Source organism: Aythya ferina, assembly GCF_964211825.1.
Source record: "Aythya ferina genome assembly, chromosome: 6".
Classification (NCBI taxonomy): Eukaryota; Metazoa; Chordata; class Aves; order Anseriformes; family Anatidae; genus Aythya; species Aythya ferina.
This window is the reverse complement of record NC_140303.1, coordinates 14323004-14337836: the sequence shown is the minus strand read 5'-3', so window position 1 is coordinate 14337836 and position 14833 is coordinate 14323004. Positions and strand designations below refer to the sequence as shown.

Here is a 14833-nt window from a genome sequence, read left to right as displayed (position 1 = left end):
GAGCGCCGGCAGCGTGCCCTGTACGCGCTGTAACCAAACCATGTCCAGGAACTCGTTACCACAGAGGTGGCATTCAGCTAAAAGGGCAATTTCCAGGTTCTCTCTACTTCTAAAGCACTGCTTCAGTACTGCTGGCTCAGGGAGGCCCTTAGAACATGGTATTCATCCTTTTTACCAGCACTAACCCCTCCCAAGCACCTGCACTGCTATTACGAGATTACAGATCAGTTGTAGGTTGAAGGTCAGCTTTAGGAAAGCTGTTTTCGACAGACCGGAGAGCCTTTGTGCAGCATAGGTAGGCCAATGGGTTTAAAAATACTACACCACTTGCCTCTTGAACTGCATGCACAGCTGTGGAGAAGGAAGTTAAACTCCCATCTGAATTACTAGAGGCAAATGATAATTGATTTCAGCTGTTTGACATTAGTTACAAATGAGAGAAATTAGAGAAGTGATACTACACCTGAGAATTAAGCGAGGTTATTAAAGGAAAGAAATAATGCAGGCTTGGTGGTGGCTGCAGGAGCAAGAAGGGCTTTGGGCTTTTTGGGGAAGGGACTTAGGTAGTTTTTGTTTGTTTGTTTGTTTTTTAAGTGTTATTTTTATTTTTAAACGTATTCTCTGTTGTGTTTAGGTTGCTAAAAAATGAAACTGAATTCTGTTGACATGCCTGTGTCTTATGGGCTGAACAGAGACCAGTTTTGCAGGTACTGCACCAATACGGTTTGTACCCTGGGGACGTAACATATCTGTAACCACAGTGAGTAAGAAGGGGCAGAGAGTCAGCATTGCGGGTACTTAGCATGTATGCAGATTTCATTGTTGTGCTTTTACGTTATGTATAGGGATAGGTAACTGAACCCCAGGTCGTGGGAGCTTTAGTTGTTATTACTGACTGTACTGTACGGAACAACAAGTAAATCTAAGAATTATGCTTAAGTTTCACGATAGTGTCTGAGGCTGTAGTGATATCACTGTAAGGCCACTCTTCTGCTTTTAAACCTGGCTTCATTTGTGAGTAGCAACCATGTTTATAGTAATATTAAGTATGTCCTTTTCAATTCTCTTAGTACTGTATGTTGTTTTAAAGCCCTTAAATGGTTTGCTTTGTTGGTTTCTATAGTGTTTTTGAACTCATAATTTGCTTTTACTGTCAGCTTGGTGTAGTATTAACAAATTTGGCTTTCCTGCCTGCTAGGCTTTGTAGAGAGAAGTCATCTTAATTTTATAACTTTGTATAATGTGTGTTTTCTGCCTTTTTTTTCTTATTTCTGATTGAGTTTAGTAGTTTTACTTAAAACTAATTCACACAAGTTTAAACATTGCGTAGTGCTTCACTGGCTAACAAAGGTGCATCTCCTGACGTTGTCACACTTGCAGCATGTCTTTCAGTCAGGGAGGCACAGCAGCGCTGAAACAAAGTGCAGCTGCTCCAGTGGCTGGTGTTACAGAAGAACCCAGTAAATGGAGATTGAAGGCCATGTGGCTCGATGTGCTCTGCCCAGCGAAAAAAAGCTAACCTACCTAGCGGTCACGCATCTCCTCTTTCTGCGGAGCTATTTTACAGTTCCATTGCCCTCTTCCTGCCTTTTTTCGGGCCGGCCGGGGGAGCGAAGCCCTCCCCTCCCCGCCACCAGCCCCGGAGGGCCGTGAGCAGCCCGGGGGAGGCCGGCGGGGCTCGGGGGGGCTTTCGTGGGCGGCGGGCGGGGAGGAGCCGTGGGGCGGCCGTGCGGGAAGTGAGCTCAGGCGCACAGGAAATCCCGCCCGCGCAGCGGCCTGTGTTTGCGCTGCGGGCAGAGAAAGGAGCCGAGCGCCTGCAGCGGCCCAGCCGAGCCTGCCGCACGCCCCGGGGCCGAGCCATGTCTGACCAGGTACGGCCGCCCCCGGCCCGGCCCGGGGAGCCCCAGGCGGAGGGGAAGGAGCGGCGGCGGGGGGCTGTGCGGCCCCGGGGGGCGGCGGAGGAGCTGCCCGGCCACCCCCTGCGGGCCGCGGGGCCGGGAGGGCTCCATGGGGGGCGCCCCGCGCTCCGCCCTCGGTCTGCTCCTCGGATGGGGCCGGGGCAGTCCCGGCAGCGGGGCCGCGATGCGGAGCAGCCGCTTCCTTTCGCTTTCCGCTTCCCGGCCGTGCGGCAGGGCGCTGCTCCCTGGAGCTGGCCCGGCCTGCCAGCTGCTCCGTTTGCCTGGGGAGCGGAAAAGGAAGGGGAAGAACCCAAACCTTCCCCGCTCGGCATCGCCCACATCAAACCCCACCGGGACCCTGCTCTCTGTTCTCGTACCTCGCAGTGTTGCTTCCCAGGCAGGGGCGCGAAGAGTTGCTCGTACAGCGAGCTCCCGCCTCGCTCGGCACGGTGCACGCACAGCCCTTTGCTGTATCTGTGGCTTTAGGCTATGTGACCTGCTGGTGGAAAGTTAAAACAGCATTGAGTTTTGTGTTCTGTTGCACTTGATCTCTTCTATTGCTTTCAGATGGCAGTGTTTTTTTAATCTTTCTGTGACAGTTTGGATTTGGAAAAATCAATGTCAGTATCTACAAATGTTTCCTGCAATGCTGTGAAGTCTGGAATAGTTCTAGTGCCAGGCAGGAAATTAAAAGTATCCAAAACAGTATATACTGTGTCTCCCTAGCAGAATAGCCTTGATACGTTGTGACCCATGAATAAAAACCACTGCTGTTACCTGGTAGTGGTTTTCTTCCCCTGGCCCCTGCCTTTCAAGCCTGGTGCAGCTCTGTGGGTGAGGATGCTATTGTCTGTCTCTGCCCCCTGAGTGTGCAGCTATGAGCACAGCTTGTTGCTCAAACTGATTAGGGTGCACTTCCCGTGTAGTGAAATACACAAAAGTGGCTGCATGTGAAGAAATAGTAAATTCTGAACTAGATTTTGAAGGCTGGTCTTCACATGACCCGTTCTGTACTGCTCTGCGTTTAGTGCTCTGAGCTAAGGCATGTTTTAACACATAGCTTCCATTAGGTAATTCCTTCTCCAGCCCAGTCCTGGTAAAACACATACGTAACACATACATGTTTGCTCTCTGGAGCTACTTGAAGCATATAAAACTCACTGTATATGTTGTCCTTTTTGAGTGCTTATCTTAAAGGGCTTTGGTTAATGACCCTTATTTATGTATTTATTGGAGATAAGATAAACCTTTTCGTATATTGTATCACATTGTTGGGGGGACTGTGCAACAACAGCTAAACAGCTTCTGAAGCACCCATGAAATGTACAGTAATGCAGAACTGTTGGTCTTATTCCTTCGTTTATCAAGACCACTGGAATAATCAGTTTGCCTACAACTGTTCATTGCTTATAGTTAATTCCAGGTCCCCAAGGAAGACAGTTCTTAAGATGACACCATTTGTCCCTAGTTGTAATTTTGGCTTGTCCTTTTAGGTATAAATCAAGAAGTGCACTTGATTTAGTTACTTTGATTCCAATAGGAAAGTAACTTTTTTTGATAAAAGTACTTCTAAGAAGGACAAACTTCAAAAAACACATAGTTGCTTGGTGGGATCTCAGCAAAGGAGAAAAAAAAAATCCCTGCTATGAAGAATCTTGGGCTGTTCTTGCTCTAATTGAATCTAGATGCAGGTATTTTTTCTTTTCATGTACAGCAAATACAGCACCATGTAATTTCTCATTCCTGTAACAAATGCAAGAGTTTATTTGCTTGGTTAGGAAGTGTGTTGTGATCTTATTTCTTTTATAACTTCGAGTTTAAAAGTTCTAAAGTATACTGAGTATGTTCTTTGTAAGTCTTAGACATTGAAGTTTAAGTACTCCAGAAAACTGGAGGAGGAAATCTGCAACCTACAACTTTACAATGCTTGTTTTGTGGTTCTGATAGCTGCAACAGCAAATACCTGGCACGCTCAGTGCATTTCATCCAATTTCATCAGATGTTTTAAGGTCGTGAGATTGGTGTTGATAGCAATGTGAGATAGTACTTCATGTTGTGCTATTTAGGTTAAGCTGTGGCACAAAGCCTTTAAAACTTTAGGGATCTAATGTGAAGTTAGAACTTAGCATTGTGGTATTCCTGTGCTAAGGAATATTCCTGTGGTATTCCATCTGATTCCTGTGCTGTTTGTGTGCTGCTTTTCTCCATTTTTCATTTAATGTAAATTTCATGATGCCCCAATAAACACTAGTTTTTTTCACAGTTTGAGTAAAAGTCTGGAGGTTGGCTTGTGGATTGTTTATCCAGGATTTTGTTAGCCAATGGTAGTAGTTTAGTAACTTGCTATCTCCTTGTTTTCTTTGTTCTTAAGTGTTTTTTTGTTTGTTTGTTTTTGTTGCTGTTGTTACTGGCTTTACCATTTGGCATTGAGTGGCAGTAGAGCTAGCACTGACAAAATGCAGGGAGCTGTTTCAGTTTTGATGGGTGTTGTGCTCTGGTTTCAAACCTTTTGTTTTTCAAAAACCAGACTTTTTTTGTCAATATTGGTTTTATCCAATTTCTCTTTTCCTGGAATTCTGTCTCTGCCCTGTTTTTTGTGGGTGAGAGGTTTCTGGGGCTTTAAACAAGCACCTTTATAGTATGGTGTTTCAGAACTCTGATTCCCTCTACTTTTTCTACTGTTTGCAGCTTTCCCTATTAATTCTTAGTACTTAAGTTTTCTTTCCCTGAGAGTGGGGATCAAATATCTTACAAATCCCTCCTTTCCAGTTGTATTGGCCAGACATGCTGTTATAGTAGTACTGATATTTTGTCATACCTTCTACAAGATGATGTGTTTGGGAGGGCTAAATGGGTGAATCTGTTACAATGCGTAGAAGTGCATAAACTATTACAAATACTTCTACTGTTAGGATAATATGCTGCTGCACAATTCAGTTCTTATGCAAAGGTAAACTAAGTGACTGATAGGAAATGTCATGTAAAAAGACAAGATGTTCTTATAAATTCTTCAAGTGATAGCAAAAAACAGGAGACAATTTGTTACATACTTTGCATCAGTAGAGATCTGAATCTTTCTGATTCCTTGAGGTTAGTAATTGTGCATGTAAAAATGCTGTCTGTGCAAGTTATCAAAACAGGTCTCAGGTTCTTGTTTTTTGTTTGTTTTTTTTTTTTTTCCTCTGAGTCAGGACTGGAAGCCAGCATATCTTTATTCCTTAAAATAGTCCCACAAGATTAGAGTTCAGATATGATAGAAAGGGAAAACTTTGGGGAGCCTGGTTGTTGTTTACTGCTGAAGACTCCTTCAATGCTTCAAAAATTACTTGCTTGGAGACCTGAGAGCGAGTGTTTAGTTTCTTGAAGGCTTGAGGTCAATTCTTTGTTTGAGCTGGAAGAGTAATACATCAGTCCCAGCAGTCCAGGTTGTGCCAGGTGGATATTTAAAAAAAAAAAAAAAAATCGGGCCAGGTGGTGTTCATGATATTTCTACATACTCAACAAAAAAGCCCCAGTTTAGGAAAACAGAAGCTTTAGGTACTTGTACATACTCTGTTTATTTTGTCTACTGTGATGAGCAATGGAATATAAAAGGTAGATCTGAAATACGATCAGCAGGATATCATTGTTTCTTGGGAGGTTTTTCATCAAGCACCATCTGGATCTGTGGCAGTGTCTGCGTAAGATCCCTTTGTGTTGTAATGGAATGTAACCAAAGGCCTCATCCAAAATATGTAGTGACAGGCAAGGAATACAGTTAATAGTGCCTGGTTTTTGGTTTGTCTGATCTATCAACAGTGAACATGAAAACTTTGATGTCCTTGATTCGTGCCTTATAGAGCATAACACTTAAACCAAGTTGAAGAGCGTTAGTGCTTGAATTGTTGAATCAAACTTGCCTGTACAATTAATTCTTATCCTGGAAAGATATCAAAACATTGTAGTTCTTAGAAGTACAACTTTAACATTTAAGAATTAATCTCGTAACAAACATGCCAGAAGGATGCCATTAGTTGATGTCTTGTTGTCATAGCAGAAAAGGCAGCTCACCATCCTTTTGAAAGCAGTAACTGCTGTTGATGCGATTAGATGGAAAAATGTTTCACGGTTCACTCTTCACGCTGATACGGTGTCATAAGTGTTTTCTGTTTACTCGTGCTGTCCATTTTTGACAAGTATCTGAGTCTCTTGGTGTGTTTGCTATTTTTTTCTGACTGTTTGATTAGGAGTTAGTATAAAATCATATTTCCAATTTCTGCATGTTATCTTTTCAAATGATCCTTCTTATGTTCTTTGTGTTTCTTCCATTTTAACTTCTTGCGTGCAGACAGCCTATCATAATTGTATGTTACTATTTTCACACACACAGGAAGTACCTTGAATAATTTGAATTTAATACAGCAGCCATCATATTGTCCAATGAAAATAAGTGTTGGATTTTGATTACAGATTTTTGAATATTTTTTTTTTCAGGAAGCAAAGCCTTCAGCTGAGGACTTAGGAGATAAGAAAGAGGGGGAATACATTAAACTCAAAGTCATCGGGCAGGTGAGTGTTTACATAACTGACATTTGGTAGATGCTGTGAGTTTCTGAGTTATAGAAATGAACAGATGGAAGTTAATACTTTCAGTTCTCCAATGCTGATCTTCCCCTCCAACCTCCAAAAAAAGCTATTTACCAGTTGCTGGCAATGTGTATTAGCATACTCTTAGTTTCAGGTCTTTGGAGTTCATGTACCCTAACTGTGAGGTCAACTCTCCTAGATAGGAATAGAAAGAAGATTCTGTTGGTAGGCTTGTGGGTAATAAGTGGTGAATCAGAAGTCTGAATTGAAGTTGTTTGAGTAGATGTCCAGATACTTCTTGAATGCAATTCCTTCTCTGCAAAGAACCCCTAAATCATTTGATTCGACTCAGTTTTGTTTGTTAGAATACTGGTGTGGTTGCTAGGCTGTTGACTGGAGACAGATGACATAGAGTAGGGCTAACATAAAGTAACTTCTTGCTGGTTTAATCAGCAATGACAAGAACACGTTCAAAAGCTAAATGTGACCCACGAGACTTTTGTGCAAAGCCTTTTGTCATCTGTTTTATCTGTGGCCATTTTGACAGACGTAGTTATTCATACTTTATAGCTGGTAGAAAGGACTAAGGAGTAATGAAACCTAAGATTTTGTTTTAGGTTAGTATTATGTTGCCAAGTCAGCCTGTATCCTAACTTCTGGATAATTGCTGTAATTGATCAAGGTTTCACATATATTTGAAATGCAAGTTTTAACTTGTCTTTTGGAATCTTAAAGCAGAATTCCCCTGCATATGTAGGTTTGGATTTTCTACGAGTATCAGCTGGTTAAAGATGGGAGCACAGACTGAAACAAGTATGGTATTTAGTACTTTTAAATCCAAAGATGTCTGTAGTGAGCTGAAGGTTATGTTATGCCACCTGTTTTAAAATAGAACTTCCTGTGAAAGTAATTAATTCAGTGCATAATATGAACCTCTAGGATGACTTAGCCACTGAGGTATGCCCAGGGATAGTTAAAATTGTGTAATGAATGGTTAAACTGTTCAGTGCTAGTTTTATGTAAGTTTTCCTCAATGAAGGTCTTAAAATGACTATAGATAAAATACGTAGTTACTAGAAAGAGTAACTTTTTTCTTTTCTGTTCTTAGGACAGCAGTGAAATTCACTTCAAGGTGAAAATGACAACGCACCTCAAGAAACTCAAAGAATCGTACTGTCAAAGACAGGTTTGTGAAACAATGATACTGAATATATAATGGCTAAGCCGAAGGTGTAGAAGTTACCTTTTAAAATGCCTAGACAGGAGTTTATAGTTACTTTAAAATCTTCCTGATTCAAATGAATGAAATTCCCTTAAAGCTGTGGAAGACTGCAGCTTAAGATGAGGGCAGCCTTAGACACTGTTACTATCATTAATACGGTGATCAATTAATGCTGCCTGTTATGCCCTAAAACGGAAGAAATACACAATATTAATGGTTGATGTAGGTAACTACTGTTCCAGGGCAGTAACTGTAACTTCACTTCCAGGTTCTGTGGCAGGTATTGTGGATTCACTGCTGCTATTTCCAGCAGCCCTGGCCTAGTTTGCCTCCAGCTTTGGGGACAGATGCCTTTTGTGGCCTTTCCTTGAGCACTTCTGTTTTAGTTCACTTTGTGTATATTATATACGATTATATTCAGATATAATCGTATGAAATACTTTTTTATTTTAATACTTTGATACAAATTGAACTTGTCAATTCTGTAGGAATACCTTGTTCATCTTAGATTTTCAGTGTTTTTATGTTGATATCTGCATGCTGCTATATGGTTTGCTATCCCATTAGAGGAGAAAATAAAAGATTAAACACCAGATACTTGTAGCCACATACAAATTCTTAAAGTTGGGATTCATCAAAGAACTTGAAAACAGATACCGGAAATTCATGCAGGACATACTGACTGATGGAAATGCATGTGTGCGGATTACTTTCGAGAAATACATGCTTCAACAGACACAGCTAAATCTGTCTCCTGGGCTGGATTCTGGAGAGTTGCTGTTTTTGCTGTCAAGTAATCTTTCTCTTAGAGGGACCACAAATGTTTCTTCCAAATTGGCCAAGAGGGATTGTTGGAGCAGTGTGAAGAGCTTCTCCTTCCTTCCTATGAATTGTTATGCCTAAAAATTTGCAAGCAATACTTGAGATGTAATCAATGCCCAAAACAGGTCATATTTCACTTGGGTTTATGCTCATCAAGTAAGTGAAAGAAGAGGAAAAGGTGAGATGTTCAGTTTACTTACTGACGTATGGTATTCAGCTTTAATACAGGTGCACTGTACAAAACAAAGCTGAGGAAACTTCTCAGTTGCTGAGCTAGAACTCCAGTGCAACTTCAGAATAAACACGAGTTCAGCACTGTCATTCTCTTTGAGTCACTTTACAGTCTACATGGGGGTAACAGAATAGCTGAGCTCCCTTTGTAACAGGAACTAATGCTTTCCTTTTTGGCTTTCACGTGTGGTGGTTTTATTGAAAACATTTTCTTATGAATACGTGCAAGTTTCAATTGATTTTTGTGCATTTTTTTTAGGGTGTTCCAATGAATTCACTCAGGTTTCTCTTCGAGGGTCAGAGAATTACTGATAATCATACCCCCAAGGAGGTGAGTTTCTGTCTAGAAAGTGTTGCATATACCAAGTTCACTGGAGAAACTAAACACAAAATTGGTTAGTCTATCTGTTCTGCTAGCCTGTTAATCTGATGGAAAATGTTTCTTTAAATACAGCCAACCTTCTTAGACTACATTTAGTCAAATGTAGTCTGACTATACTTGTCTGACTAGAATCTATAAAAAAGGTTGATACAAGGATTAGGAAAAAAACTTTAATTGGACCTACATGTGTAATATTCCCTCAGAAGGGAGGTGTAGTTACTTAACAGAGGAAAAAAGACTAAGGGAACTGGTAAGTTGTTGATATAGACCTTCAGTCTGACTTTGGAACAAACATGTATTTAATTCACATTTATTAGATGGAAGTGTAAGTAAACAGAAAATAGGTTACTTCTGCTGTCCAGTGACTTCTACTGATAGTAATGATAAAGCAGGAAGAAAAAATGAGTTACAATAATGAGCTTCTGGAACAAATTAGTCGAACTTGTGCACTGTGAAATTCAACAAGTTATTTTCTTTAAAAGAACAGTTGTAAACAGGCTTTGAGTTGCAAGCTTTAGGTCTTAGCTGTATTGTGCTGTAGTAGTGTGCTGTTGATAAGTCACATGGCTACACAGCTGGTGCTACTATGCAGTACTATGCGTACTGCACTATGCTGTTGGTTACATTCTTCTGCAGCCATTACCCAAGAAGGGGTTAAGAGAAAAGTAGAGCTAGCTGCTTCCAGGCTGATGTGTACTGCTTCCCAAGTAGATTTAGATTTCACAGATAAGATTGTTGCTTTGACTTCGGGATGTGCTGAGATGTCTATGATTAAAGGAAAAAAATAAAATAAAAATTGAGTGATGGATAGTGAAATATTAATTAAACAAATTATCACCCCTTTGTCTTCTGACAAATTATGATGGGACATCAGAACAAAGCATTGTATGGGTTGTCTAGGACCTGTTCTGAATTCAGTGCACCAGATTTATAACAATTGTGCTGTTTTTTTCTGTTCTCACAGCTGGGGATGGAGGAGGAAGATGTGATTGAAGTTTATCAGGAACAGACGGGGGGTCACTCAACAGTTTAGATCCTTCTGTTTGCTTTCTTTCCCCTTAATCCTTTTTTATTTTTAAATAATAGTTCTTTTGTAATGTGGTGTTCAACACTGAATTGAAACTGGCACCCCATCTCTGGGAGTTTATTTTCAAGCGTCTGGTATTTTGAATTCTCGTGCTCATTATACACTATTGTTTCTGTTTTCATTGTGCTGAACTTTTGTGATCCAGCTGCAACCCTGCTCTCCTTTTCCCTCCTGCCCTCCCCTTTAGAAATACATGTACACACATGCATTTGTACGTTCACTAGGTTCGTGCATTTCAGGCACGAAGGTTGTAAGATCTGCCAGGTGGGCGAGTGTTCTTAATGACTTCCATATCTGCCCTGAAGTTTTGATGTGTGACTGTTTCACTCCTGGACTATAACTTTCAGTGCGAGATGAAGTTTTTCAGAACTAAACTGTGGAGAAATTCTGTATCCATAACTCAGAGCTATTTTGCTTAAATTGCGCTGATGGCCCAACGAAGAAGATCGGAGTTGGAAATGGAAAAGCTAGAACTGTTGTCATCTGTACGTTGCTCCAGAGATGGCTTTGCTGAAGACATAGAATTGAAAACCCTAATGATTCTTAAATCTTGTCGGAAGATCCCAGAAGCATTTTAACTTCATATAGGAATTAGTACATGCAGGTATTCATACAAGGATGTTCGCAGCAGACAACTGGTGTTACTTTGACACTCTTGTTTGTACCTTTTGGCCTGGGACGTGGGTTTTGAATGGACATTGTCTGTACCAGCTTCATTTAAAATAAACAACAAAAACAATTTTATAAACAATTTGCATTTTCTTTTCAAATGTTTGGAAATGAGTAAAAATGTAAAAAGTGATGATTGGGGCATGCCTTTCTAGTACCTCTACACTGAAGGCAGAAAAAGTTGCACTCTGTAAGTATACCTCATATAAAAACATCTACTTTTTTCTACTTGCCCAAGTAAAATAACTGTTCTTGGTTTGCCAGTGACTCATACTATTAGCTGTTTCTTGTCCTGTTAGGGAATATTCACATAGTTACGTACTGCTTCACTTCATGCACAAAGGTTAGGCTGAAAAAGGCAACTTGGAAGGAAATACAAGGACTGTTTGTAATGTCTACATTTCATATGACTATGGTAACATTGAATAAATTCTCTGTGACGGATGATGTAGAAGTGTGAATATGGTACATGAGGCCTCACTGAGGGTCCACTTATCTACTAGCTGGTTGCAGGTTCAAAATAGTTAGAGAACCTATAATGGGGAATGAAAGCTCAGAAGGTTATAAGCAGGGCAGCATAGAGAAGATTTCTTCACTGCCTGCTTCTGCTTTTCAGCAGATAGATGGGACTTGTTCCTGGCTTGGTTTTTAAATAAAGTTCATTTAACATGAATTTGGCATTCGTAAAGGCCCATTTTAGTGCTGGCATACTTGGAAGAAGTTACAGATAGGTTTTGAATGATCAAGTTTTTATGGTACTTGCTGTGAAGTTTATAAATGAATTTTCATTCTGGTGATTTGTCCTATTTCTGATCTAGTAATGCTTCTGTACCCATAGTTGCACGAAGAAATTTTTTAAAGATTATTTTTTTTTTGTCAGGAATGTCAGAATATGGGATTTTTCAAAGTATTTTATGTAAGTCAATTTTGGAGATGAGAAAGAATTGCTACTATGAGGTGCAGAGTAACATAGCTTCTTTGGAATCATCTCTGATTGCTTTTTGAGAATACTAAATATACCTGCTTTGGGATACCAGAAACAAAACAGCCTATTGAGCACTATCAGATCATCTTTTAATTTAAATTTGTGTAATGATCTTGTTAGTAGGCTCATTCCCATTATCATTCTGCAAATTAGGAACAGGCATGGGGGGACAGTGGTTTACTTAAACCAAAAGTGGAGATGAGAACAGAATCCATTTCCACTGGGTTTGATGCCAGTGCTTTTGTTGCTGCACCAGCTTTCTTCAGTTCTTACTGTTCATTTTCCTCTTTCAAGTCTGTTTTTTATGCTTTTCCATATTAACTTTCTAGTTTAAAGCACTGCTTGTCACTTTCTTAAGACTATGGAGGAGGATTTCCTGCAGAGTGCTATTTCAGCTTCAGTGGGACGAAGCTCAAGGCTCAGTTTTTCTTCTGTTGTATAACCTTGTCCTGAAACACGTCTCCATAGAGTGGATATGGTACCAGTGGCAAACTGATTTAACCTCTTACTGACCAGTTATCAAGCCTTGAGGAACTAGTACCTGAGCAGAGGTGCTGGTCTAAAGCAGCATCTTTACAGTTAGAACTGTTGATGGGACAGAAATAACAAGAATACTGTACTCTGACTCAGATTAATATTGAGAGCTCCATATAAAATGAGAAGATACACAAACTACTCATGCATTGGTACCTTTCTTAAGGAACTTCATTGTTTGGAAATTGTACATTGAAATAAACCTGAATTTTGAAGTTGAGTGTACAAAGGCTGTTTTTTCACTTCTTTGGAAGAAGTAGTACTTCTCAAAGAATTTCTTTCTGAAAAGATGGTCCAGATTATTTCTAAACAATTCATGGATTTGAAGCTCATGACTGGAAGTCAGACTGGCCTTCATATGCTGCAGAAAAAATAAAGAAAAGACTATTTCTCCTGAAATTTTCTTTGATCTTCATTTATGTGCTTACCTAGATATTAGAAGAACTGAGTTCAGCTGCTGATAACTGCTTCTGCTTGGTGGTTTTTTGTTTTTTTTTTACTTTTAGAAACAAGTGATTGTCAGAGAATTAAACAATATTCACCAAGTCTGTTATGCACTAGAATATAGAAGCTAATATTTGCTTTAAATATTTCTAATTGTGAAGTTTATATATTTAATGTTCACTTTTATGCTGTATAGAAGCTGTATTGCTAAGTGCTGTGAAAGATCAGGTTCCATGAAGATGTTCTTAAAGCTGCTATGTTTAAAGTGTTTATTCTCTTAAATATAAGTATATCTAAATTCAGCAAAATGAGATTTTGAAGTTAAACTTGTAAATGCTTGCAGATAGTGGACTTCAGTTATAATGTCAAATGATACTGGCACTTGAAGTCTGTCACAAATTTTGAATAACCACATGTTTAGAAGCACTACAACTGTACACTACAGGTGGTTTTGTTTTTTTTTTTTCCTGCTTGGAATTAGAATTATTTTAAGAGTACAATACTTACGTATCTGTGCTGAGCTGGGCATCTTCTGTATGTACTGTTTAATTATTGTACAAGTAAATTTTCTCAAATGAGAAGATAAGCTTCTGAGACACCATACAGATAACTGTAGGAACAGTGCAAGTTGGAAGTAAACTGGCTTTGTTTTGCTTTTAGAACCAATACTTAATGTGTGTTTATTTAAAGTGAAGTTCAACTTCAGCTTAAACAGATCTCAGAAATTGATTACTGTTCTCTATGGGAGACTTTCTACAGGAATGGCAATACAATTTAGATCTATAAATGTCATTTTTTTGTTAGATAATATTAGTGAAGCAGAAAATAAGGTGAACTTGCAATGAAGTTCTTAGCTTGCTACAGCTTGTCTTATAGTTGATAACGAAAACTCTTCTGAAACAGTAACAAATTGATTGGTTTGGGTGTTTCTTCCCAAAGTCAGCACTATGATCTTCATACCTTTTGTAAACTGATAGTTCTGTTTTTTCTTCTTAAAACTGAAGTGAACTGAAGAATCTACAGTGAAGCAGCAAATGATAAATGAAATGTATTCTGACACCTCAAGAGGTTGTAAAGGTTATCATGGTCTGTCTGGGTTCATTTCTGGTTGCTGTTAAAAACAGATGCTTTTACTTGTCTAATTTCTTGTCTATACAGACTATAGTTGCAGCTTGGGAAAACAGCTTAGGGAAGGAGAATAGCACTTGTCTGGTAAAGGAACATTGGTCTTTTGAATCAGGTTGGAACCTTCAAGTTGGAAGGCTTCAACTAAAAGAGCTCACTGCAATGACAAACACCTGGCACCAAGCATTTATTTATTCTTTGGTATTGTTTTCTGGCCTAGCTCTTTCAAGCAGCTGAAAATAAAACCCATGGATGAGAACTATCTTGAGCTGGTAGCTTCTGTCAACAGTGCTTGTGGGAACTGCAGACACTGCTCCAGGTCTGCTCTTTGCCTGCAAACACCGTTAATAAAATGGGTTGAAGACACAGGTCAGACTTCCTCCTTGGATTAGAAAACCAGTGTTTTGTCTCAAAATGTGCACGCTCAATAGGCTCATGGCTGGTTCACTGGCAGTTTCTTTGACTTTACCTATATGTAACAGTGCCTTTTGAGGCACTGAGCCTGGACAGGAGCATGCAGTTGCCCCTAAGAGCTGGCTTTGAGCAAGCTTTGAAACAGGCTAGGTGGAAAAAAAAAAAAAGCTTATAGCTTGTTGGCCAGTATGTTTTACTGTTACGACAGCATGAATAGAGCAGACAGAATATAGTTCCTTCTGCTCACCTGTAGTTATCATGTATCCTCTCATCTGTTGTAGTGCTTTGTGACTGAGAAGTTGATCTAGGCTCCCTTTCAGAGAAGGAACTGCTTGCGGTGCTTTGGTATGCAGGGTGTAAATTCCCAGCTTGTGTTCTGAGGTTCTGGTAGGAATGAGTTCTGGAAGCACGCTGTGTTGGAGTCTGCTCTGATGGACTACATAAAGGTAATCAT

General features: G+C 39.8%; 1 protein-coding gene across 1 annotated transcript; it reads left to right on the top strand.

Annotated features, from left to right (window-relative positions):
• Positions 1-1736: 1736 nt before the first annotated feature.
• SUMO1 (small ubiquitin like modifier 1) lies at positions 1737-10959 on the top strand. Its single transcript, XM_084524366.1, has 5 exons — positions 1737-1871; positions 6372-6446; positions 7573-7650; positions 8999-9070; positions 10086-10959. Exons 1-5 carry the CDS (start codon positions 1860-1862, stop codon positions 10152-10154), a joined length of 306 nt encoding a protein of 101 aa, XP_084380492.1. The 5' UTR covers positions 1737-1859; the 3' UTR covers positions 10155-10959.
• The last annotated feature ends 3874 nt before the right edge of the window (positions 10960-14833 follow it).

Excerpts from the sequence above, each read along its gene's own strand:
- SUMO1 (XM_084524366.1), top strand. Across the intron at positions 6,447-7,572 it reads AACTCAAAGTCATCGGGCAG|GACAGCAGTGAAATTCACTT; the intron begins GTGAGTGTTTAC and ends TTCTGTTCTTAG. Across the intron at positions 7,651-8,998 it reads AATCGTACTGTCAAAGACAG|GGTGTTCCAATGAATTCACT; the intron begins GTTTGTGAAACA and ends CATTTTTTTTAG.